Source organism: Harpia harpyja, chromosome 7 (assembly GCF_026419915.1).
Source record: "Harpia harpyja isolate bHarHar1 chromosome 7, bHarHar1 primary haplotype, whole genome shotgun sequence".
NCBI lineage: Eukaryota > Metazoa > Chordata > Aves > Accipitriformes > Accipitridae > Harpia > Harpia harpyja.
This window is the reverse complement of record NC_068946.1, coordinates 1,564,591-1,591,177: the sequence shown is the minus strand read 5'-3', so window position 1 is coordinate 1,591,177 and position 26,587 is coordinate 1,564,591. Positions and strand designations below refer to the sequence as shown.

At 45.2% G+C, this 26,587-nt stretch overlaps 1 protein-coding gene across 3 annotated transcripts in view; it reads left to right on the top strand.

Moving 5' to 3' along the window:
- Positions 1–26,587, top strand: part of PRDM16 (PR/SET domain 16) — a 343,965-nt gene that overhangs the window by 309,623 nt on the left and 7,755 nt on the right. For 2 of the 3 annotated variants that reach the window (XM_052793070.1, XM_052793068.1), the window contains exons 7-12: positions 4,566–4,713; positions 5,242–5,395; positions 9,754–11,155; positions 15,023–15,110; positions 19,263–19,432; positions 21,403–21,480. In XM_052793070.1, the coding sequence (XP_052649030.1) occupies positions 4,566–4,713; positions 5,242–5,395; positions 9,754–11,155; positions 15,023–15,110; positions 19,263–19,432; positions 21,403–21,480 (2,040 nt within the window). The remainder of the gene's footprint in view (positions 1–4,565; positions 4,714–5,241; positions 5,396–9,753; positions 11,156–15,022; positions 15,111–19,262; positions 19,433–21,402; positions 21,481–26,587) is intronic. The other variant, XM_052793069.1, reaches the window with a different exon arrangement.

Sequence of the window (26,587 nt, the reverse complement as noted above, 5' to 3'; positions counted from 1 at the left end):
CACAGATTATTGGTACTATAAAGTTTAAATGGTTGTTTTCTGAATTCCCTGTGACTTTTTCAGGGCCGCGACACACAGGTTGATAGACCTGGTTAGTATCTCTGCAGCGACTGCCCCCAAGTGATCTGGTTCTGAGGGAAGACAGTGGTATTTATGTTCTGCCAATATTTGCACAAAGACTTTTTTTATATGTAATTCTTGGTCATTTGAGATCAGTGTGTATAAAGAAGCGTTGTTACCCTAAGAACCCTTAACATGGTTGTGAGCTCCTATTTGATCTTGCAGAAGCAATTAAAAAAATTCTCTTCCAGTCAAATTTTTGGGTTTAATTGTTTTTAAAGAAGAAAATGTTCATTAAAAAATTTTGTGTTCACCAAGCATTTTTGTAATAGAAATGTGAAAAGGAAAAGAAGAAGATAGGACATTCTCCAGCTCATCTTTTCATTTACAGTAATTATTCAATTATTATGATAAGGCAACTCTAAACAAGAATTAAACTTTTTTTTAAAAGGAAAAGTTCTTTGGCCCAATAAGTTTTAACTGAAAATTTGCATCGTTCAAGCATAATGTGATAGTATTCAAATACAGCTTTAAAGCAGAGATCTGAGATTTCTGATTCATTTGCAATGCAAGACTCAGATGGTTAAATATTAGGAGCCAGGTTTAAAAAGTGGAGGTGTTTTTTTAATCACTTTAGGATTGTGTTTATTTGCATCCTAAGCCTTTAACTCTTGGGCTGTATTTTCAAGGTTTTCTCCACAGCATAAGGACTAGAATTCTATCTGCTTACCGGAGGCTGAAGTTCTCACATACTCATTTCAGTTAACTTCTTAGATGAACAGACACCACACACAGCAAAATTTGTTACAAAATCGTGAGAACTGGCAATCCTCTGTCATCTACTATATAAGTAGAGCAAAAACATTGAGCTTAAAGCCAGTATAAGACGTGTTTCATTTCAGTTAAAAATTTAAAAATATGATGTTCACCAGCATTAGTAATTTTGAACTTAATTATGTTGTTGCTTTCAGTTCTTTTATCTAGGTGAGTAAGTGAAGAAAAAAATCTATTTTAAAAAATGTAGAGAAAGGTGAAACGTGAAGAACATTCCACCAGTTTATCTGTATTAAAAAGAGCTTGGCTCTTGGCTGTGTTGTGGGCGTTGTAAAAGTTGGTAATAGATAGTGTCTGCCAGTGAGATCTGTATAGTGGTTCTGTTAGCACAGTTTGATGTCTTTATTCCTCACCTTGTGTTTCTACGTTGGCTACTTTTGATTAGATACTGGGAGGCTACAATTCTCTTAATTTTTTTACCTGGCAAGAAAAGGTGAACTTCCTTTGAAATTATTTTAGTAGAAATTCCAATTCTTTTATCTCTCTAGCTGTGTTGGAAACTTTCTCCTCTTTAGCTTCCAGCACTCTGGTTTTATGTTATTTTAGGAAATACCCTTTTGAAATGTATATGTCGTCTCCTCTTCGTAACATCTGTGTATTTCCTGACTCTCCTTAGGGGCCTCTGGTGGCACCATGTGCCCATTCTGCAGGGGTTAAGAGACGCAGAAAAAATTTAAGTCCCTTTTTCCCTTTAGTGAGTACTTACCCCTGTGAGTAAGATGTTGAGAGTCGCCTGGTGAAGCTAATTCTAAGTATTCAAATGATGTGGCTGAGTTAAGGTCCGAGTTTCCCTTGATTTCTTGGGAGAAGTGGGTAAGACAGACCTTCGCTCCGTTTAAGACTTGGCTCACCTTGGGGCCCGTCTCCATTGCGAGCGTTGCCGGCAGCGGAGCAGAGAGCTCCTGCAGCAAGCACTGCTTTTAAGCGGCAGTTGGTAAAAGGGACGAGCAAATGACTTGCTCAAAGTCAGATCGAAAACCTTTGGAAGGGTGAAGGACAGAACACCACTTCTACAAGCCCTGTCCCGATTTATTTTCAGGACCTTTTCCCGTTTTGATTCTGCAGAATCATCACTCCTAACCGTTACTTTACAGACCTTGTAATTAAGAAGAAAACGTAGCAGAACATTTACCAGTCATCAGTGTGCTCAACACAAATATCTCGAGCTTGAGGCAAAGCCCATGTGTCTGCTAGCGTGGATTTCCAGTTTTGGAGCACCCCTAGGGTGACGGAGAGGCCTTTTCAAGGTATTTCCAACTGAACTCAGACAGAGATGCTCCAAGGCATTAGCCACAGATCTGTACACTTGGAAAATGTTTGGAGTTGTGATAGGGGCTCCTGGGCTCGTTGGGTACGTTGCCTTTTAGACCATTGATTCCAAATGTTTGGGGTTTTCTTAAGCAAGTAGTACAAAGGTCATTTTTTCAACAGGGGAAAGATAGCGTCAGCGACATCACCATTCAGTGTGCTGCACGCTGATGGCTTTACTGGAGCTGGGAGAGAATGTCCACACCTATCCCTCCCCCATCAGTCAGCTGCATTTTATGTACTGAGAAAGCCACTAAAACACAGAATGTATCCAGTCAGCGTACCTAGATGGTCTTACAATTTTTCAGAAGTTAATACAGATCAAATCAAGAGTGCCACTGGGGAACTGAAATTGAGCATTTAGCAGCTGACTAAATAAATAAATGTTTTGGTAATCCCAGTAGGTACTTGCCTCTAAACAGCATATTAGTTTGTCCATATTTGCTCTAAATAAACTCATAAATCACAGTTAACAGGAACGTATTTTTGTATATGTATATGAAAGGTACATGTTTCTTTGTATGTGTAAAAAATTTTGTAGCTTTAAGAACACCATTTCTTTAGCAAAATGAATATTGCTTCTTTAAAATCAGTGGATTGGCAGTTTATAAGGGGCATGTTCATGAATATTAACTATCTGACCTGGAGGAGGAGGAGGTTCTTCAAGGGACTAGCAGGCTGGTGGCTGCTTAAGATTCGTATGTAGAGTTGCCGGGCCGGTTGCAGACCCACCAAGCCCACTTTTGATGAAGCCACCTTCTACATGGTTGTCCGTGTTCGTGTGCCAGCAAATGCCCTCAGGGCACAAAGGTTTCAATGCGGGTCAGTTGTCAGTGCGGTTAGCTTTTACACTGGGCATTTCAGAGGACCCCAGGGTCGGGTCCGTTCTGCTCCGCCTGGGTGCTGGCAGGTGCCTGCTGGTGCCAGGGTGCCTGTCGGCATACAGTCCCACCGGGGATGCAGGTCCCTGCAGGCATCCGAAGGGCGTGAGAGCAGGATAGTCTGAGGACGTGCCAAGGCTGAGTGGATTCCTAGGTTTCTAAATCCCCCAGGCTCTGTGGAAACGCCATGGGGTTATCTGCTGTGAAGTCGTCCTGTAGCATTTAACGAAGACTGGCAGGATTTTCCAGTAGTGTTTAGTTTTAATGTTCCTATAAAAAATATAGCTGTGCTTTAAAGTTCCATAGGAATGGTTTAATATCAATCCGTAGGGGATTTCAGGCAGTAGTGGATTTTACATAGGTTTGTCCCACATCAGAATTCACAGTAAGGAGGAGTATTTGTAACTCCCGTTAAACTACACCGAAGGCAGCGAAGGACCCAAAATTTATTCTTTCGTTTCTCAGGGCCTGAGAGGTGCAGGATTTCCAGCCTGCTTAGTTCATCTTACAGCAGTCGGTCTTCAGCAGAATGGTTTCCCAGGCTCCGTACCTGCCCCGCTGCCGCCGACAGTGGCTTCCCTTGACTGTCACACCTGGTTCGGTGGCCCAGCGGAGCGCTGCGTGCTGATGCACGGGGACGGTACTTTGGCGTAGGGGAAACGGAGCACCCTGTGCATTTCTCTGAAAAGCCATCCCCGCCGTGGCCCCGTTCCAGCAGCCACTTTGGTTTGCCATCATCCTCCTGGTTTGGGAGAGGCTGCCAGTTGGCAGAAGTTGAAATTGCCGAGTTAAGTAATAAAAGATGCCTGACATTTAGAAGTGAAATGTGTTTGCACCTTATCATGTTTCTTTCCAATGTTAAGTTGCTGTGTTCTGGGAAGCTGTGGGCTTTGTGCCCGTGAAAACGGCAACGTGATAGTCTCGGCAGCAACGGCTAATATCTTGTCTTTCCCTGTGGGGATGCCGTAGAAGTCTTGGTCACAAAGTGCTCATTTTTCCCTTCAGGAACCTGCAGGGTCAGGTCTGGTTTTACCTTCCTTTTCCCCCTTGTAAACGGGACTTGGGTATTTAATAAGAAATATCGTAAAACGCAGCAACATTTTGAGGCAGAATGGGGCAGCTTCCATCGGTGAAATAAATGCCAAAAAAAGAAATGGTATTCGCGTGTCGCTGCACCTCCCATGGTCGATGTGCTGCTCACCTCCTTTTCACAAAGGCTTTTGCAGTCGTGCTCCACGGCAGCAGTTAGTTCTGCAAACCCCCCAGACCCCACGGGCTCGCAGCCTGTTTCTCCATCGCCGTCTCTGATCACCTCTCTCGCCTTCAAACCTCCCTGAATCGGGGCAGGATTTCTGTAACAGTATGTGCCTTGGCTGGAAGAGCCCATTTCGGGTGGGCGCTCGGATTTGGGCTCCGTTCGCTGCCGGCCCGGGCTGCGGGCTGCCGCCTGCCATGCGAGGTCAGCCTGTCTCTTTTTCCCAGCCTGGAGCAGCACATGGTAATCCACACGGAGGAGAGGGAGTACAAGTGCGACCAGTGTCCCAAGGCTTTCAACTGGAAATCCAACCTGATTCGTCACCAAATGTCTCACGACAGTGGGAAACGGTTTGAATGTGAAAACTGTGTTAAGGTACGGAGCGGGACGTGGTAACCGTGGGCGGCTTTGCCTGGGAGAGGGCGCTGGGACCTGGGGGAAGGGGGTCCAGGGGACGGGTGACCCGTGCTGGCGCGGTTCGGTGGCCCGGCCGTGGTGCGGAGCGTGGTAACAGAGGGAGAGAGGCGTGCTCAGCTGGCCCCGGCACCTCCGTTCGGATGTGGAGCTCAGCCTTGCCCGGAGCGACTCGCCTTTGGCCTTTTCCCGGGTATCGGAGCGTCTGCTGGGGCGGCAGGTGAGCGTCGTGCAGGGCAGATGTGGGTAAGCAAAGAGCTGTTAAAATGTGAGCACCGCACGCTTCGGAGAGCGTGACAGCAGCCTGGCAGGACGCGGCTCAGCCCTGCTCAGTTCATTAGCCGTTTGCAGCGGGAGGTGAATATCCCGCACTCCTGATGCCAGGAGCGGTGGTGGCAAAAAACCCCTGAAAAATAGTCAAGCTTTTCACGTATACGCTCTTCTCCCTACTGCTTTGTTTCTCCTCCCTCAAGGCGTTTTCTCTTTCAGGTGTTTACCGACCCCAGCAACCTCCAGCGGCACATCCGTTCCCAGCACGTTGGCGCGCGGGCCCATGCCTGCCCGGACTGCGGCAAAACCTTTGCCACCTCGTCTGGCCTCAAACAGCACAAGCACATTCACAGTACTGTCAAACCTTTCATATGTAAGTTGTCACGGCCATCACAGAGCTCTGGCTTTTGCTATAATTGCACGTATCCTGCGGGGGCCCCCCAGTACTAGCTGTCCCTCTGTGAGCAGCCGCTGTAATTTTATAGGTCAGAGCACAAGATGAAATTCCGCAGCGATTTTTTTTCTTTTTTTTCTTTTTTTTTTTTTTTTTGCATGCTCCCTGTTTTTTCAGTAAACATTCATGGCAGTTTTTGACTTTCTTGACAAGTTAAAAGCTGAGTCTCTCAGCAGTCCTAGTGATGCCATTTTCTCATATCTTTGCTTTCTCTCGTCTTTTTTTCCTTAATAATTTTTGAATGTTCATGTTGGTGACATAAATAAATAGCTGACATAGCCTGATGGAAATGTTTTTCCGGGTGCCTCAATCCCATAGCCGTTGTAAAGAATTTGGAATAGTCACAGAGACGAGAAGAAGGTGTTTTTTAAAAAGAGTTTTTTCCTTCTTTATTTACTGCACGTTTCATCTAGATAACGCTCGGAAGCCAAATAAATAGCAGGTTAACCGTGTCCTTAGCGCCGTCTTTAGTGGGATATCTCCAAAAGGGCATTTTGCCTTGAGAGCCGTTCATCTCATTTCTTGTCGTTCTCAGGGTTGTATATTTTTTTAATTGACACAGCATCTATTGGATTCTGATAACTGCGCAGAAAAGTGGATCGTGTCACAACAAAGCTATAGAAACTTTAGGGACTACTTCCTGACACTCTTCAGAAAGCGTAGTTCAAGCACAGAACGGGATCTGTGTTTGATTCCAGGCTTTGATGTTACGGTAGGGAAGCCACTGAACCCACTTCTGCCTTTTTTCGCTATTGGTATAATGGGAACAGTATGCAAGAGTATCCTGGGAGACTCGTTTCATTAGTGTGTTCTGAGATAATCAGATGGGTGTCAGCGAAGGAAGAAAAAATACTCTTATTGCTCATTTTGATGTAATCTTTCATTTGATGACGGGCACATGAAAGAGATAATTTGAATCGCGTAGTATTGCTGCAGTGAGATGAATGATTTCTTCTCATAATCTCCTCACTCTCACCTCATAAGAATTAGGGAGTTGTCAGTCTAAATCAGTGTGTAAAACAACTGGAGACTGATTCTGCCTACTTCAGATGTGCCAGGTGGAGTCACATGCATGAATATGGAATCCATTAGCAACTTTAGGGGAGCCATGAGGCAGGATTCGCTGGGAAGTTTTTCCTTCCTGTTCAATGGAAGAAAAGGGTTTGTCTGGGGGGGGGGGGGGGGGGGGTTGGGTTGGGTTGTTTGTTTTTTACAGTGTTATACTTGGCTTTAAAAAAAAAACCCCAAACTGTAACTTTATAACTGCAGAACACAGAACAGCAAGAGAGGAAACTACACACAGAGTTACTAAATCACTGTAGAACTGGAGACTTAAACAAAAATTTTCCAGTTTTCCCTATTTTGCAACGATGATGCGAGCTCTCATACGTATAGCACTTTTCTTTAGGGAATTTTGTACAGCATCGTATATATCTAGCAACTCTTCCTGGGGTGGAAAATGAAAAAAAGGAGCCTGATTCCCTTGGAAGACTTTGCTTTTGTTATCCTCAGTCTTCTCATCAAGTTTTGCCACATGGGAACGGTGTTTTTGTAATATTGCGAATGCATACAACAAAAATAATGCAACCACCACAAACACAGTGTTGAGCCAGTGAAAACTGACAGAAAGTGCACTCGTGATAAAATCTGCTTAAGTAGATGAGCCATTTATTATAAACTTGTGTGTATCTTCTAAACCACAATGTAGCATCCCTTGGTACGTGGCAAAGGAGGTGGTTAAAATTAGAAAGGGGTAAATTTTGTTCTGGAAAGAAAAATATACAAACTCCTTTTAAAGAAATCTACCCAAATGTGACATTTGTTCAGATATTATTAGTAATTTGAGAGGGAGCTTACTCATGGTATCCTTACACGTGGCGGTATTGGCACCTGCCTGTTCATTTGGACCCACAAAGTCACTCCCACAACCCTGAAGATGCTGGCTTTGCATAGGCAGGCAGGACAAGAAAAATACTCAGCCATTCTAGAACCAAGGGTCAAGCAGTTAAAGTAGCACCAAAACCGAGACAGGCAGGAGTGGACAGGCTGTCCTGACTTTAGTTTGCCAGCACTTGGAGCGGGGGGGCGGCACTTTGCCTCCCTCTGAGACTGTCTGGTGACAAGCACATCTCTTGCAATAGCAAAGCACGGGAACAGCCTGAAGAGACAGAATTAGTTTGCGGGACTTGAATGTTGTGCGGATGCTGACATATCCTTCTGCTTAAATTTCTATAGAAACAGGGTTTGTTCTAACAGACCGTTAGCTTATGGAAAATAAATTGAGTAGTGCTTCCTTTAAGAACTCTGTTTAGATTTTTTTTTTAAGAAAACATTTTAAAATAAAGTAAAAAACCTAAATAAACCCTTTCTTTGAAAGTCTAAGGTGGCTAAAATAATACACCCAACAGCCGTAAAGCTATATGCATAGAATAATAGTAGTTCAGAAGAACTGACACAGGTTTTTAAGGGGTGATTGCCAAAAACTAGGGATGGCTTTAGCATACGCATTTGGAAAAGCTGTTACTCAAACACTGAAACTCTTCTGATGGCTTTCTAGTTCTCCTCCTGTTTGTGCTTCCTTTGCAGCTCCTTGCTGTATCTGGGTCCAAAGCAGAAAGGCTGAAATACTCTGAGGAAAGATGGTTCATCTTAAATTTCTAGTGCAATCAGAAGGCAGACACAGCAGTCTCTTCAGTGACAGTCCACTGAGTTTTGGGATGCTCATTTGAACAGAAATGTCAAATTTGTTAAATTTTAATAATCTCTGCTTTGAATTTCAGTAGAAAGGGCTTCCCCTTATATTTTCAGAGCTGCCGGTGGAACATTCTGGCAGTCATTTGATATTCGAACACTGATGTAAATCCTAAAGATTTAGGAAAAAACAGAGGGAAAGTCACTCTTGAGCGTACCTGTCGGTAAAAGCTGGGAGGGAGGGAGGAAGGAAGGACTGCTTCATCACTGAGTGGGAGGACTGGGTGTCAGGAGAATTGGGATTCGGGTCCTTGCCTGCCCAACTCCAAACAATATACTTCCCCTGTCTTTGTCTCAGTTTCCATGTTTACAGAATGGTGATAACAGCAGTTCTCCGGTGAAAGAAGTGTGTTAATTCACTAAGAAGTAGAATTTATTCCTATGTTGAAAGAGGCATCAGATAATAAAAAGTTACAGTGTTTTGATACACAGAAAAGTTTGGGTGGGATTTTTTCTTACTTTGCCCTGTTCCTTGCACACCAGCAAAGTCTGTAGGTGAAAGAGGTCATAAAAATTCACATTTTGAAAGCTTGGTATTTACAGGTCGTTAAAGAAAACGCTGATGTAGCGTTAACTTAGCATTGCTGGGGTGTCTTACTAATTTAACGAATACAAGATCTTGCCCCGCTTCTAGCTGAACTGAGGCCTGGCTGGCAAAGTGTTTATAGAACTTCCCCATGGAGTGGTTACTTACTATTAATGGCATTAAAGAAAGGGTAGGTTTGATTAAATGAGGCGAAGTTCTTCTCCCTTCAGCCTTCAGTGCTTCCTGCCATGCCAGGACTACAAGGAAAGCAGACTAGCTAATACAAATAGATATTGTCGATCAAACGCGTGATTATCATTATTGTCAGTCCCCCCAGAAAAGGCTGCGCAGGAGTGGCACGTCCCCTCCGATTTCTGTAGAGTCGCTTGTTGAGAGAGTCTCTAGGGAGGAGGGTTATCGCAAGGGAAAGGTGGTGGTCCTTCTGGGGTGGAAGCCTCTGGGAGCCTGGCCCGTGCCAGCTGGGCGACGGCTGGGATTCAAACGAAGCACTGCTGCCCGTCAGCTGCCCCTGGGGGTCTTGCAGCCCGCTCCCCTTGCGGCTCTTCCAGCGTCCTCAGCCAGGATTCCCAGGGCTGCCTCTTCCTTTCCCAAACGTAGCCAAGCTCGCGGCCCGGCGAGGCTGAGCCCCGTGTAAACCTTTAAAGAGGGAGATAGCTTTTCTCACGTTCTTGCAAACTGAAGCGATCAGATGGACTCCTTAGCCCGATGGTACACGGGGAGAGCTGAAGCACAAAGAAACTAAATGGTGTGCCCCAAGTGACGGGGGGAAGCCTTAGCGGGAGAGATGTGGCGGTGGGTTTCTAGAGGTCCGGTCCAGCGCGTAGCTGTAGCCTGCTTTTTACCCCTTCTGTCTCCGGGGAGGCAATTTCAGGGGCAGGGTGGAAGGGGCGGGGGACACTGGTGAAGCTCCTGGAGAATTCCCTGCCATTTCCTGTTAATTTCATATCGCTTTTGTTGTTGGTTTCTGTTGATGCTTTAGGTGAGGTCTGTCACAAATCCTACACGCAGTTCTCCAACCTCTGCCGTCACAAGCGGATGCACGCGGACTGTCGCACCCAGATCAAATGCAAGGACTGCGGCCAGATGTTCAGCACTACCTCCTCTCTCAACAAACACCGGCGCTTCTGCGAGGGCAAGAACCATTACAACCCTGGGGGGATTTTTGCCCCCGGCCTGCCCCTAACGCCCACTTCCATGATGGACAAATCCAAGCCCTCTCCCAACCTCAATCACGCCAGCCTGGGATTTAACGATTATTTTCCGTCCCGCCCGCACCCGGCGGGTCTTCCGTTCTCGCCTGCCCCCCCAGCGTTTCCTGCCCTCACTCCGGGATTCCCAGGGATTTTCCCACCGTCTCTATACCCCAGGCCCCCCTTGTTACCACCCACGCAACTGCTCAAAAGTCCCCTCAACCACACTCAAGACGCAAAGCTTCCAAGCCCCCTTGGGAACCCGGCACTTCCCCTGATCTCTGCAGTGAGCAACAGCAACCAGGCCACTTCGGGAGAGGAGAAATGTGAAAGCAGCCTGGAAAGCTCCTACCTGGAGAAGCTAAAAGCCAGGAACAGCGACATGTCCGATGGCAGTGACTTTGAGGATGTCAATACAACCACCGGCACAGATCTGGACACCACTACTGGCACCGGTTCTGACCTGGACAGTGATGCAGAGAGTGACAGGGACAAAACGAAAGATAAGAGCAAACAAATGGAGAGCAAGCCGGATTTTGTCAGCAGCTCCGTGTCTGCAAGTTCCACCAACAACACGAGTGAGATCCCTCTCTTCTATTCTCAGCATTCCTTCTTTCCTCCCCCCGAAGAGCACCTGCTACCTACCACGGGAGCAGCTAATGACTCTATTAAAGCTATCGCCTCCATCGCAGAGAAGTATTTTGGGCCTGGCTTTATGGGGATGCAGGAGAAAAAGATGGGTTCGCTCCCGTATCATTCCATGTTCCCTTTTCAGTTCCTCCCCAATTTCCCGCATTCACTCTACCCTTTTACGGAGCGGACCCTCAACCACAACTTGCTGGTCAAGGCAGAACCAAAGTCACCCAGGGACCTCCACAAAGTAGGCAGCACCAGCTCAGAGTCACCCTTTGATCTCACCACAAAGCCAAAAGAGATTAAGCCAATCTTGCCGCCACCTAAGGTCCTGCCAGCCCCGTCCGCGGGGGAAGAACAGCCACTGGATCTGAGCATCGGCAACCGCATCCGAGCCAGTCAGAACGGAGGAAGAGAGCCACGGAAAAACCACATTTATGGGGAAAGGAAGCTAATGGCAAGTGAAGTCTTACCCAAGATTTCCCAGTCTCAACTGCCTCAGCAGCCATCCCTGCATTACGCTAAGCCATCGCCCTTTTTCATGGACCCCATATACAGGTATTAACATACCCTGCCTTAAGAGTTTCCTCTAACGAGCTAATTTTCTAGCTGACATCGCAACTTGAGGCGGATCGGGATGTAGGTTGTTTAGAAAGAGCAGTGAAAGTCTGCTGCAGTTGATGGTACTCCTCTTTCCTTTGTCACAGCACGCTGAATTTTCTGAATCGAAAGGGCTGAATAACTGAAAGGAGTACTCGTAATCAATATGTATAAAGAACACATCCTTATTTTGATAAAGAAGAAACTTGACCTATTTAAGGACTCTCCCACGAGCCAACACTAAGATGGCACTTCTGCTGGGGAAATTCCAGAGGTTTGATTCGATAAGAATGCAGAGTTCAGCTGCCTCGGAGCCTGGGCTCTCATGGCTTGGGAATGAGTCAGGAGCCCTGGGAGCCTGGAAATGCAGCTCTCCCACTGACTTACTTGATGGCCCTTTGTGAGCCACTTCACCTTTCTTCCTCCCCAGCCCCCTTTTTTCTTTCTAATTCCCTTTCTTAGAGTTTTTCAGTTCATAGGAACTGCTGTTGTGGCCCCAGCCGTTCGAAATGTTTTTAAGTGTGGAATAACAAGTACTGTGTAAATACACGGTAGCGTGTTATTATCCGGACCTCTCCCAGACACGTTTCTTGCAGACTTACCTTTCTTAGAAGATAACAAGGGTTTTATAGTTTCACTTGAAAGGGATGGGTTTTGAGGAAGGCCCGGTTCGTTATGTCATGCCTAGAATAAGCTGAACACGGAAGGCGGGTGTAAAGCAGACTGGATGAAGTTATCCAAATGCCAGTTAAACTTCCAGAGGGAATGAAATCAGAAGAAGATGTAAAGGGAAGACTTGAGTCTTCTGTTGGTTTAGAGTTTTTTATAAAACCCGTTTCTAAAGGAAAATCAGTTCACGCTTTATGGTGAGGGTACCAGTACGTTTGCGTATTACCCATTCAGGCACTGGCGCTACCTCTGTTATCTTCCTGCTACGGACGAGATGTATTTGTCACGCAGCAAATACCGTTTGCTTGTTTTTTAGCAAAGTCCGGTGAAAAGAGGTATGCCGAACTAGTTTGATGTAGACGTTAACATGGCAGTTAGTTCTCCCTTAGGACAGGATGCTTCCCAACATCCATTTCAGTTCGCGGGTTTGGCCCAGAGGGCTCCTGGATTCAGTGTCCAAGTGAACAGCCCGTTCCTGGAAGTGAACGGCTTGTTCTTGCGTTACTTGAGCTAAACGCGAGCAGCGTGCCGCGGGGTTGCATAGTGAGCCTAGCCGTAATCCAGCCTGCTGGAAAGTTAATGGATGTGCTGCAGAAGCTGGTGTTTTCTTAGCGCTGGAAAGACTCCTAGTCGCCGCAGAGCGATTATGTCAGCACTGGGATGGTTCGCTTGAGCGTTCAAAGGACTGGGAACAACAACGGGTGGCGTGGCCTTCGCTGCTGGCTGGAGAAGCAGGCCAGGAGAACAGCACCTATGTCACTGCCTTGCTGCTATTGTACGGTTGATAACTGTGGGAAAAAATGATGTCAATGTCTAGCCAGGCCAAAGAACTGTCAGCTGAGATGAGGATTAGTGAGCCCTCGTTGCTTGCTATTAAGAAAGCGTCTCTCGCTTTGCCAGTGCTCTCAGGGTTGGTGCTGCGTTGCTTGCTTACATGCTTACCATCTGTGATGGCAACGGCTACATCACAACCCGGGACGTGTAGTGTATTTTGTCTGGGACCCACCATGGTCATCTCCTCCTGGAAAAATAAGTAATGATGTAAATAGTCCGGCATTTATTTTTGTAAAAAGTACTTCTGGAAAAAAAAAAAAAAAAGAAAAAAAAAGAAAGAAATGGGATAGAAAGGCAAAAGCTTCGAGTTAGCTTAGGGTCCTGCCACCTCTGGGCATTCTCAGTAGGAATGTTAAAACAACACGGGTTGGAAAAGCCGCTGCCAATTAAAATAGCAGCCTCGGGAAAACCGTAAAGGTCCAGAAGACAGATGGAAGTGAGGGATGGGGGCATCATTTGTTGCATTCCACGGGATGCATGTAGTTTTAGTAATATATTAAAATAGAAAGTCAGCGGTGGAGTTGCTTGCGAATCAGACTTCTGATGTAATGAGCTAAACAGCAGAGCTTCCAAGTCCCAGCTTAAAAAATAGGGAAATATTTTGTTTCTAAACTTCTCTTTATCAGACTCTCTCACATCGTTTGGCTCCTTCATTTTTCTCCCAAAGGCCACTTAAATCGTTGACATTTTCTCCTGGTGATATAATTTAATGCAGCCAGACAGCCTGAAATCAGTGCAGTTTTTAGCTCGGCCTTGTTAAGGTAACGTTCTCAGGCACTGGGCTGAAAAGATCAGCCTAATCCTCTCTCTGGTCGCTGCGGAATTCAGCTCTGACGAGGAAGTTTGTACGTTTGTTGTGTTCGCATTACCCGACACGAGGAAGTTTGTACGTTTGTTGTGTTCACATTACCCGACGCTGGGAGACGGTAAAGCTGCGTGAAACGCTGCCGCTTCACGAAGTTTTTTACGTTTCTGATGCAGGTGGGGGTGTCTCTCGAGACGCCTGCTGCCAAGGTCCGGGGGGCATTCCCCCGGGCATCGCAGATGACGGCAGCGTGTCACGGAGCCTAAAGCTTCACTGCTCGCTGCGGTTTAGTGTTTTACCTTATGTTAGGGAGAAAATTTTTACGTCTTGTTTTGCAGATTGTTGTTTTCCTGAAGACTCACGCCTGTAAAAACACGTACCTTCCAAAGCACAGCAAGTCTGACTGCATTTCAAATCCAGCTCTTCTCTTTTCTTCTACCCAAGAAAAATTAAATGCAGATTAAATACAGTTCGCTAAATAGCACTCTGCATGACTCTTCTTTTAAACTCTTTGGTAATTTGATCCACACACCAATCAGCTGAAATGCAGCAAAATAATTTGCTTTCATTTATGCTGGACTAATGTAGTTAAAATTACTCTTACTATTGGGTTTCTGCTGGTTTAGCTGAGATGGACTGTATTCCAGTAATTTAAAGATGCAGCTGCGTTTATTGGAGTCGTTTTCATAACGCTTTTTTCCCATAGAGGACATTTCAGTTTCTCTTTTTGGTGATTCCACACCACAGTTTCCCTGCAAGTAGAGTGTTTTGTGAAAGCAAAGCCACTATTTTCAAAAACAGGAGCCGAACTTTAGGATCGTTTCTGCATAGTAAGGTGCTTAAGCATGGAATATTTGAATGGGCCGAAGCGACATCAGGAGAACTCGGGTTCCTCAGTCACTTCAGAGATCCCCCACCAGTTCCTAACTTTTGAAATTGTTGTCCACATACGCTTGCCAAAGAAACTCAATGCAAATTATCTCTCAGCTGCAAGGGAGGAAATAAATATGAAACACCTAATGATTTCAGCACACTTGGGGCTGCGAAGTCTGGCCCTGTGTTAACTCTTAAGATAAAGACAAACTCTCAAAGACAAATTTTTTTCCATGCAGTGGCTGCCTACTGCGGAGTCTGTAGAGCTTTTCCCACTTAAACATTGCTTTTGCTTGAAATGTAGTTTTTTTCTTGACATTTCACAACAGCAGAGGTTTAAACCCCTACAGCAGAGGCATGAGTTCTCGCATAGAAGGATCAAAATGTTTTCTTAGTTGTCAGCCTGATGACTAAAAAAAATACTGCCCAAAGGAGGGGACCCATTTTCATACCGTTTCCAGTGCCTTTTGCAGGGTAATTTGTGGGCCATAGTCTGGAGCATCCAGTAGAAGGGGAAGAAAGACGCGTGGGTCAGTAGGAGAATAGCCGCATATATTTAATTTCAACACCTCTGCAAATGGTTTGGCTGTTTCTTTGCTGCCTGTAGCCCTGTAAGGTATGTAACCCTCTGTGTTGTTGTCCAGCAGGGTGGAGAAGCGGAAGGTGACAGACCCTGTGGGTGCCCTAAAGGAGAAGTACCTGCGACCTTCCCCGCTGCTTTTTCACCCCCAGGTAAAAGCAGTGACGTTACGATGCAGTGTTGATTGAATGCCAAGACGTGTGAGATGGAGCTGGTACAGACAGGTCACTTGGGTGAGACTCTGTGTCATCCAAGGGCCCGACTGGAAACTCCAGTGTTTTCCACCGGTTACTTTCAGATACTTTTAATTTCAGACCTGGTTTGAGGATGATAGTAGTTACGCCTTGCTGTTTCTTTTGCGTTAACAGAAGAACAGGGATGAGCTCTGGACAACTCAGCTGGTCTGCCAGGCTCCCCTTTCACGTGCCAGAATGCCTACGTAATTTTTTTCTTTTGGGAACACCCGGTGCAGTCACTTGCAGTAGCGCAAAGCGGAGAAGGGCTGTCCAGCATCCAGGCAGTAGCGTTTTGTACCTGCCTGACGTTCCCGTACATCATCTAGAAAGCGTGAAAGTGCAGGGCAATGGAGAATCGGGGTTCGGTTCTGCCTGCTCCAAAACGTGATGGGTCACTTGACGGAGAACTTGGATTCTCTCCTTCCTGCACAGCTGCTCTAGTCTCTGTTCTTCTGACAACTCACGGATATTTGCTCCCTCTGCATCTCCTTCAGGTCTGAGTCACCGCAGAGCAATGGGAAACGCTGCTGGACAGCTTTCCCATTTGACAGGGGGCCGGGAATGCCAGCCCATCAGCCCACAGTGCAGCCAGGCCAGGCCCTTACCCCAGAGTATTTGAAAGGCACAGCTAAGGCCAGCGCAATCAAGACTATGCACGAGAATCAACCCCAGTTTACAGACCCCCTTATCTTAGAAGCGATAGCTAAACTCTCCCAGAAGCGATGTTACTCTTTGCCCTTAGGATTCCTCGCTCCATAATGATAATGCAGCGGGTTCTGCCACAGGCTGCCCGACATCCTCTCCCGTGTGACGGTCGCCAGCTATCCTCCATCTCTTCTGCTGTGACCACATGCTGGGAGCTGAGCTCTGTGGTCATTATTGTGCTCTCCTTTATATTCGCATGCATTGTTCTCCTCTGATCATGTTTCCCACCTTAGATAAATAACTTGCAGGTTTGTGAAAGCTGGATCCTGGTTGCTTTCACAGCTAAACTTAGTTCCCTCATTGTTTCGCATCAGCCTCAGAGTTTGGTTAATAACTTCCCCCGATTTTTCCTTCATACAGGCTGGATAATGGTGACAGGCTGGCCAGGAACATCCTGTGTTTGTGTGAGTTAGAATAGTGGGGATATCTGCCTGTAAAGAATCTGATAGCAGGGAGGAGCTAATGTGGCAAAGCAACCCAACAAGACGATGAGAAACGTTCAGACCCTGAGCAGGAGCAAGCATTGGGTGGAAGGTTATTAACATTGTTCCTGAAATCCTGACCACGTCCTCTTCCCATGGCAATGAAAAGATGTGGAAGGTCTGGTTATCTCTAATAGCTTATCACACAGAATAGCCTAAAAGTTACAATCACTCGAGCCCGAAACTTCCTGGTAACTAATTTTTAATAAAGCGGGTTGCTGTGTAAAGATCACTTGATCTAGAGCGTTGCTGTTCCCATGCTACGTAATCAGTCAGGTATTTCAAATACGGTGAACGAAGACAGGCCATTTGTTCAAGAACATGTGAGATTTTTACTACCAGATCCCCATCCGATACTACCCTGGCTCTTTTCCTAAGAAATCATATTTCAGGGGCTCCTACTTCTGTCTTCTTCGTTAGGACCAATGTTCATATACCGGGTCGCTTAGAGGCACGCCCTACATGTGTTTCTCTTGCTCTAAACGCGAGTCTGGTCTCAGCCTTTTCTCCTGTGAATAACTCCCCAGCTCTCAGAGGGCCCTGGGTGGGATGTGGTTAAGCCAAAAGATGTGATAAAGACTGAGGGTTCAGAAGATGCTTTCTCTCTCAAAATGAATTTCAGGCAACTTTTATTTCTTAGCCAGTCGTTGACGGTAGTTTCTCCGCTTCGATGGGAGTTATTCTTACATTGTCTATTTTAAATGAAACTCTGGACAACATAAATAAACGGTGTAACTTTTTGATAACTTAATGGAAAACCTTTTCTCACCTGTTAAGTTTCTTTTCTTCTCCCCTTCTTTTTTATTATAACCAGGCAGTTGTTCCCTAAATAGCAAAGTGCCTTTGCCACTGGAGAGGCTATGGCCGGTGTTTAGAATTTTAAAATAAGCCTACGGCTATCAAGCCAGCAAACATCTCTGACTAAGTGCCTAAAGAACAGGGCACAACAAAAGATATCTCCAGGTACTCCAGCAAAGGGCTGAGTGGCATAGCTCTGAAAGATCCGGATAGCATTTTAACATGATGGTTTTGTTACATGACTGGCAGCTGGGGCAGAGCTTTTGCTGTAAATGATCAAGTAACCTTTTCAAGTGGCTGGCGCTAAGTATTACTTACTATTTATCATGGGCTGGGAGCCTCCAACTAAGGGGCCGTGGATCTATTATCGGGAAATGGGTTTTACTACTCCTCTTTTTTACAGCTTATGAATGGTTGTCAGCCTTCCACAATGTATTCTTTGGTGATTAAGACAACTTTTTTTTATAGTCATACATTTTAAACAATATCTTGGCTCTCTTTCCCCGCCCCCGAGCCCAGTTTAATAAAGTGTAAACGTGCAAAAGGTCAGCCCTTCCTGTACAATAGAGCATCTAGTTTTGATATATGGCTTCCTACTGCCTTCCGCTCGCTCGCTGTCCCCGCAGCTCTCGGGCTGACTCGCCGCTCAGGCTCCCGCTCCCCCCAGCGCTCCCTTCTTTCCCGGTGATGTCATCTGCAGCGAGGAGGCAGCTTTATTGCTGCCTTGTTTGTTTTATCCGTGTTTTCTGCTTGGTATCTGGAAAGCGCTCTCAAGAGCGCATGAAGTTGAACGTTGGAGATGTCAGCGTAGTCCTCCGAGTTGTGTTTCTCTCTTGGATTTGGATTGCCTGTTTTGCTCCAATGAAAGTAAAAGTGGTTTGCTTTAGGTAGGATTTTTATGCGTACCCTTTTTTTTGCGCCCAGGCCGACATCTTTCTTTCCTTCTTTGCTTGCCTTCCGCTTCTCCCGTAACTCCAGGTTTTACCCTTTCTCCCTCTTTCTGGTGTGGTGTTTAATCCAGCGTTGCTGTGAGAACACGGCCATTGCCGACTCATGCAAACTAAAGCTGCTGGTAAAGGCACCCAGAAACATTTTATTCGGTGTCACATCTCTAGGCCTGTATGCCTGCCACTCCCATCCGAACAGGCTTTCACAGCGCAGGTTGTGGTCCTCCTAACCGTAACTCATCCAGCCACAGCTCACACGGGGTATTTTGGCTGGAATTCCCTTTCACCCCAGGAAGCTCAGCCATCTCCCACCCATCCTTCCATCACCTTTACTGGCTACTGAACCTTCCTTACATATAATTAAAACGTTGGCCTCTTTGCTAGGCAAACTCTCTGCGGACCCGCTCCATCCTGCGTCCGATCTTCACTCCTCCTCTTCCCCAGCTGCTCCCTCTTCACCCCTCCAGCCTCAGCCTCTCTGGCTCAGCTCCCCGATCAGCAGTCAGGCGTTCCCGTGCGCTCAGTCCCACTCCACTTTGGCCGGGATTCTTCCGCCTCCTGCCCAAAACTTCTCTGTCCTCTCTAACCTGGGGTCGCCTGCCTACTTGCCTGCCCGCAGCTCGCTGCTGCCGTCCCTCGGAGCCCCTGCGAGGGTAACGGGTGCCGTATGAGAAATCAAACCTCCTTGCGTTCCAAGACTTTTGTTTTGAGCGTGAGAGGAGGGTTTGGGCAGTGAGTTCTACATCCAGCAGTTGACCACGGTGTCTAATTTCAGTGTCATCCCTGGAAAAGGGAAGCCAAGCACGTTCTGAGATGATTTTTAATCTGAAATGCTGAAAGTAAGCACACGCACATTGCAGAAGGTAAACGAGTGCCTGATTTCTGAGATCTCATGCTTACTGCTTGGCTTTGCCAGTTGTACCTTTTCAGATTTCTGAGACCAATACACTATTTCTCTCTTTCCTGGCTGGGTTCAGTGGCTCCATTTCACGCTGTGCAGCTGGCTTCTGAGGGTGAGAGCAAACATCAGCAGCAGGCTTTGACCAACACACTAGTGCTAAAAGACGTGCTTTATGCATCCGATGCTGTTCTTCCTGTGGATTTTTATGACCTGAGGTCTTGCCTTGTACTTGTAGATGTCAGCCATAGAAACAATGACAGAGAAACTGGAGAGTTTTGCAGCCATGAAGGCAGACACTGGCACTTCCCTGCAGCCCCTTCCACATCACCCGTTCAACTTCCGATCTCCACCACCCACGCTATCCGATCCCATCCTGCGCAAGGGCAAGGAGCGTTACACCTGCAGGTAAGGGCCTGGGCACCCCGCAGGAGCGAGACCGTACCCCCGGGTTGTTGAGGCAGCCCTGGGAGAATGCCGCCCTGGCTGGGAAGCTGCAGCAGACACCAGCATGCAGAGAGTGACTTCCCATGGACATCTGTACTGTCTCGGCAGGGGTGGGAGGGAAAACAAGAAGCTGCAGAATTAGAACGGAGCATTCTGATGACTAATTCACTCTGAAATAGCTTGTTTTGTCTGGTAGAAAATCAGCATCTTCTGTTTTCTTTGTAATTTTTAATAACCTTGAGAGCAGATCTGGAGATTCTCAAGCAAACGGAATTCTCCAAGCCAAGCCTCTCGCATGTGGTAGCAAATGCCACAGTTTCCAATGCGAGCGCCATCTCAGCTGTGTCCAATGTCAGCCGTGCAAAATAATGGAATTTAAAAAATGGCATACAGTAAACAACTTTTTCAAGTTGTTGTGTCAAACACAATTGTATCCACAGAAATACTTATGTATCCATTGCAGCTCTAAAAGCTTGTATCGGAGCAGATCACTGGGGAATAAAAACCTGTGTCTGCTTACGCAGCTTTACCTGCAACTACTAGAGGTTCTCATGGTGGCTCCCACTGCATTTTTCTTGGGTGCAGTATGTGGGTACATATTTTGTTTGACGTATCTCTTATGTTGAACTTTGCCACAAAAGCTATGGGCTCAAATTTTGGTTTAGTATTTAGAAATTTGAGGTTTCTACCTACAATAGGGACTAAACTTAAATTTAGATATAGACTCTCAAGTTAACATTTAGGTTTTCATTGTTGATGAACTCTCACATGACCTGTTCATCTTCAGGACATCTGAAGGTGCTGAATGTCTCTGAAATTAAGAAAGCCTCCTCATATCTTCTTTCTACAACAGTAAGCATCAGGTTTCGTAGTCACAGAGTGTAACACTTCATCCTTAATATTTTATTTCCCAATTAATACTTTTATTTTTATACCTCACTTCCTTTTGAGGGAAGGTTTACTATGAATCAGATTTATTGTGGAACACAGTTCCTTCTCTTATTTCATTTCCTATTGCCACATTTCCTTATTCTATGCAGACTGTCAAACTCACAGCAGTATATCCCGATAACAGTAACACAACGTTTCAGCATTTATCCAGAATAAGATTTTGTGAATTCTGAGAAGGATGATCAAGTAGATTCCATATGATAAGCAACTAAACAGGGCTATAAAGGAGATCTATAAAAATCTCAAGCGACGGACAATAGGAATAGGCAGTGATTAAACGCTCTTTGTCCTAATGCAGGAACAAGGTAGTAGCGAATGCAGTTACTGAGCGACAGGTTCAAACAAGCAGGAGGTTCTTTTACACAACACACAGTTCAGCAGAGGAACTGATTGCCTTAGGAGGTTGTGGATGTCCAAAGCTTACATGTGTTCAAAAAACTTTTAGAAAAATAGATCGAAGAAACTCGGCAAAAGGCATCAAACACAACTTTTCAACCTTAGACTCAGGAGGCTCTTCATCTGCAGATGGAAGCCGGGAGAATGTCTTGGGGATGGGTCACTACATCCTGACTGTGTTCCTATATACTTGCCCAGGCCTCCAAGATAAGCTACGAAGTCAGCCAGCATTTGGGTCCCAACTGGGTGTTCTGATAGGGTTTTTTCTTTTTCCTGCCCTTCCCAATGATGCAGCATCGTCGACTGTCGCTCTGTGTCTCTGATGGAAATGGGTTACACTGGTATCTTGCCACTGTGAACCCTGGTGTTCTGGGGTGGGTGTCGCTCGGAGAGTTTTTACCTCCACGTCTTCCTCCCTCAGTACCTAGGTGCTTCGAGTTACTAGTGCCTAAAGGGATTTTCCGATTTTGGGAGGGGTATCAAAATGAGTGAGGGCGATGGTAGCTGGTGATACAGTGTGTGTAAATGATGCGGTGTGGCAGGACGTTCGTGCACTGATGGTTACTTTGGCTTTCACTGTCTAGGTACTGTGGTAAGATCTTCCCACGCTCAGCAAATCTGACAAGGCATCTGCGGACACACACTGGAGAACAGCCCTACAGGTGACGTTGTCCCCCAGATAAAACCCCTTTCCCAACACACTTCTCATTCACCGCTGTGTTATTTTTTTCTCCTTTCTATAAAGCTGCGCCAACATAATACCGCAGTCCTGTAGCATTACATACAATGATTCATAGGATTGTATATTATGTGTACCAGCCAAAAATAATCAGGCTTGGCAGCTTGAAGATAGACACTTAACTTATATTTAGATGTATGCTGGCAAATGAGTGGTCTGATTTGCAGTGTTGTTTCACACTCACATTAACCATTCATCTCAAGGACAGCTGAAGGTGCTGAATGTCTCTGAAAATTGGGCTGTTTTGAAGGGCTTGCCAGTAAGTTAACTGCTGGGTCTAGCTAGATTTTTTTTTTTTTTCTTCTTTTCCTAATGCGTATCAGAGGTGCCTGGAGTAGTGGATCAAAAAACAAAAGAAAATCCCTGTAGTATATCTGCTTTAAAATCTAAGTCAGGGAGTATCCTACCTTAAATCGCAAAGTTTAAAAAGAGCGATCAGAGAGGGGAAGTTCACACGCTGCTTCACGTGTTCAGCTGGGTGTTTAAGGTAGCAGGCTGAACTACTATTTCCTGCTAGCTGCGGACAAGGTGATCTGATTTTCGTACTTCACTTTGCATTGTGTCTATGCAAAAGGACACGTTGCAAAACTGCCCATCTCTTCCCCCGGACGAGACCCTGCACGCAGGCATGGCGTTCCAGCCTGGGCACACACAGGTGCTGGTTCTCATAAAGAGACTCCTCTTTAAGCGAGTGTTCTAAACTTGAGTAAAACCTCCAAGAAAATACATGTAAGTATGCATGTGTGTATATGGGTATATGAAGGAATATTTCTCATGGAAGACCAAGTGGAAATTTTTTCCCCCCGGTATTTTCTCCTGGTGTTTTGCAGTCAGTTTCAAAAAACTTTGGCAAAAAAACCCATGCTTTGGTTGATTTCTTGTTAGAGTAAGTACATATATGAGCAAAACTGAATGAACGATGAATTGAGAACTCACTGAAAATCAAGTGGTGTGTTTTCCATAATGTGAGTAAGTGTTTTGCGCGTTGTCAAACGATAGTAACAATCCAAACAGTTTCATTTTTGGTAGCTGATATTATGGTGTTTCCATACCCAGTCATAAGTTCACAACAAAGCTAATGTAATAGTTATTACAGAAAGAGAAACACAAACAAATTTATGAGCAGCAAAAGGCCATGTGGTCAAATACATCAAATTTTTATGCTCAGTTTAACTTAAGAAGCTACCCTCTCCCACATTGTAATCCCTGGTACATACAGAGTCAGTTTTTTTTTCCATACAGAGTCATGCAGAATTTTGAGTGCAGACATTAGGTAAATCAAAAATAAATAAAAAAACTCTCCAAAGCAGACATATATTTTGGAACCATTCCCCGTTCTGATTTTTTCAGTTGCGTTATTTGATACGCCTTGAATGAATACTGTGTATTCACTATACACCCCTGTCTGACTAAAGTGCTTGCTCCCGATTATTCAGAGATTGTTAGTTCAGTTTTCTTCCAAAAAAGGAGACTTGCAACTTAACAAAGGTTAGGAAAATAAAGATTTATTTGATCTGGTCTTCTCCCAGAAAATGGCCTGTGTGTTTTTTTTGTAACAGAGGTTTGACTTCTGGACAATGTTGCATTATAATAGCACTCCTGAGAGTTAGTGCTACGTTTACAGAAGAGCTTAATTATCATTGATTTTCTTTTGCTCTCAGAGAACTGAGATTTCCAACTTCTGCAGCAATAATTGTTTTGAAAGCTTGTTTTTTAAATGCCGACTTTATGCAGGTAAAAGGAGGTTGCTGGCTTTTCAGTGTTTTACTGATGTCTCTCATATAACTTTCCTTTCGATTGTTTAAATGTTTTTTCTTTTGATCCTGCCAGTGTGATACCGTCATCCAAATATGAATTAAAATGTTCTTAAAGCTAACCTAAACTGACCAAGTGTCCAAGTGTAGATCAAGAAACAGGCAGGCCAGAAAATAAGGTGCTTTGGTTTTGATTTCTGATCGTCATTGATAAGTGATGTGTTTTTTACCAAGTCACTTAAACTTCCTAGGTGTCTATTTAAGTATGTATAAAGTAGGAATTAATAGCACATGAGCAATAAGGAGGCAAGTTAAGTCTTTTTGTAAAGGGAAAGTGCTACATGTTTTTTGAAGGGTAAGAAACACCTGGTAACGCACTTTACTTCCTAAAAATCAACTGATTTGAAAAGACTCAAAGACAATATGCTCTACAGTGAAATTCGACATGCTCCTTTTCACTCTTCTTTTCCGCACCAAATCTAAAATTCAGTGGTATGCATTTCAAAACCCAGGGGTAAGGACTATCAAACGTAACGGTTCCTTTCAGAGAACTGCAGAGTAAGTTGGGCTTGTAAAATCACGTCGGACTTCCCTGGAAAATCAGGTCGTAAGATATAGGACTTTGTTGTTGTTCTGAGCTTACCAAGCAAAATCCAGAAGACGCAGTTTGGCAGTTTTTACTGAAGCTCCTTATGCTTGCAGCACGTGAACATAAGGGTGTATGGTTGTCGTGGGTTTGCTTCTTAGTTTTGTTTTCATTCTCCGGAATCACAGAATCACATAAACTACATAAAACCTGGACTGGGAACAACCAGAAGCTATTTGATTCAGCAAGACTTTATTTTCTGCTTTCAAATGTCCATTCCCTCCAGGATGCCATCTAATTGATTCTTGAATTACACCCAATCCTGAAGCATTGCCTGTGAGGCTGTGATTCCTCCTATAAAGATGTGCTTCCTGACGTCTGTTTTGAATTTGTTTTTCTTTAATTTCCTTCTAGGCCCCCGTGTCCTGTTATCTGCATTAAGCTGAAACTAACAGCTATAAAGCTGACGTCTACCGTGTCATTTCAGATTGCACATAGTTCAATAAAAATCTCTTCTTCCTCGTTTTCTTTTTTTTTAAATGTAGCCTACATTCATCCCTGGTATAAATGCACTCGAGATTAAGGAGTTACTCAGAGGAAGAGTAGCTGTCCGTGTGTTTTATGCTTTGTTACTGCAATTCTGTCTTTACAGCTCACATGGATCATCAAATAAGTGTAAAATTTTGCAAGCGCCGTCACGCTGTTGAAACTTTACAAAGCATGCTATCAAACGCCTTACTGTCACGTTTGAAGTGTTACCAAACTGTCGTAGTCGTATAGTGGTTAGTTCAGTTACTCGTTCTTATGTTACTGGCTTTTGCTGTCCATTTTTCCCCTTCCAGTTGTATTATATTAGGTATCTGAGTTCCCTCGAGCTCTGAGGATTGCCTGCCATTCCTCGGAGCTCCTGAGTTCCAGCTTTGGCTCGCTCTTAGCCATCATTCACTCCCACTTTCTATTTCTTTAGCCCATCGGTGTGTTACTTTAAACTGATAAGGAAGAAACTTTACTAGCGTTTTGTCAGTGTGTTTACAAAGCAAATACTGCTTCTTTGGAGTTTTATTCTTCTCCTGCCTCGGTGTTCACCTCTTCCCTGAATTTAAGCTGGCTCCTCTGTCTGGGTCATTTATTTAGATTAAAACCAGCAGAGATCCAAGTCCCGACCCCTCTGGGACCACAAATAATACAGTACGTCTCCCTCATCCCTTTGCTTTCAGACATTAGCTATTGCTCCTTTCGAATGCCCCTCTGTTTTCTATTTTTTTAACAAGCTCTTTATCCTTTCTCCGTACCCTAGCCTGGATCCACATAGCTCATAGTTAGAGCAAGGACCTGTCAAAGGGAACTTTTCAAAGACTTCCTGAACATCTAAATAAATTGACGTAGAGGAGGCCAGGTCGTTCTTGCCTTACGCACGCAAGCGCTCCCTTTGAAGTCGCTGGAGCTGCTCCTGTGAGTAATGTAGGTGAGACCCGGCCTGGGTGCCCGGGGCAGCCGAGAGCACGGCGGTGCTCGGGAGCCCCGATGCCCCTGTCGTGTCCCGCTGTGGGCAGACACGAGTAAAGGAGAGGTTGGCATGGGAGGGCGTAGAGCTGGTGGGGACGGGCAGGGAGTGAGAACCTGCGGCATCAGCAGAGATGAGGAGGGGGCTGCTGATCCAATACTAGAACTACGCTGGGCAAAACCCCTTAGGCAAGTCCTGTGGAATGCCAGGGATACTGGGGTGTTGGCCATTTTGGACATTTCAGCTTTCTGAAGTGCCGAGCGGTAGAAGCCGCCGAAGCCTGGCAGCTCCTGAAAGCAGGTTCATTGGTTGCTAGCAGATAGGAGGAGAATAAGAGCTGGAAATCTGTGCATGTTTAACTCTCTGTATATAAACTGTGCTTGTTCTTGCTGATGTTCAAGTAACGTCTTGTTTTCTTTAGTTGTTCAATTCGTGTTTTTTGAAAAAATGAACAACTTTGGAAGCCTGAGAAAACCGTGGTTTAAAAAGAGATTTTGCCTTCTTCCTAGGTTAATCGTAGTAAAGGTTCATTATTTGAAATATCTCTGTTCTTTTTAGTGATTTAACAGTAGGAAATTCGGAGGTGGACATGGAATCCATAAACACGCAGCGAGAGAGAGTGTTTCATAAGTGTATCTCTGCTATTTCCAAAAATAATACCAATTTATTTTTAGAGACCAAATAAAAATCACAGCTGTAGCACATCTGGAAATGGTGTGTGTGTTTCACAGCATAGATTTTTTTACACTCGCACCTCCTTCCTGCATTTGAACCTGTTGTGTTTGTAGGAAACAATACTACGTCCTTAGTGTCACGGCAAACCCAGCTTCATACTTGAATGACATGGGCACAAGGTGAGCTCTGTGTGGCCTCTTCACGTAATGAACTACTGGCATTCCGAAAACATGCACAAATGCATCGCCATGCCTTGTCGAATAGTAGCTCAGCTCAGTGGGACAAATTTTGCTCTCGGTTAGAGGAGCACAGAGCAGTTCTGCTAAAGCAAGCGGTTTTGTTCTGGAATTACGAGGGCTTAAGAACAGTTTTTATTTTGTCCCGTAAGTGTCCAGGATTTGCAGAGGTCTGTAGCGGAGAAAGGATTCTACTTCTCATGGGTTTTGGAAGTAGAGCCGTGAGGAAAGCGGCTTTGTTGAGGTACAAATGACATATTTAAAGGGAGATCTAA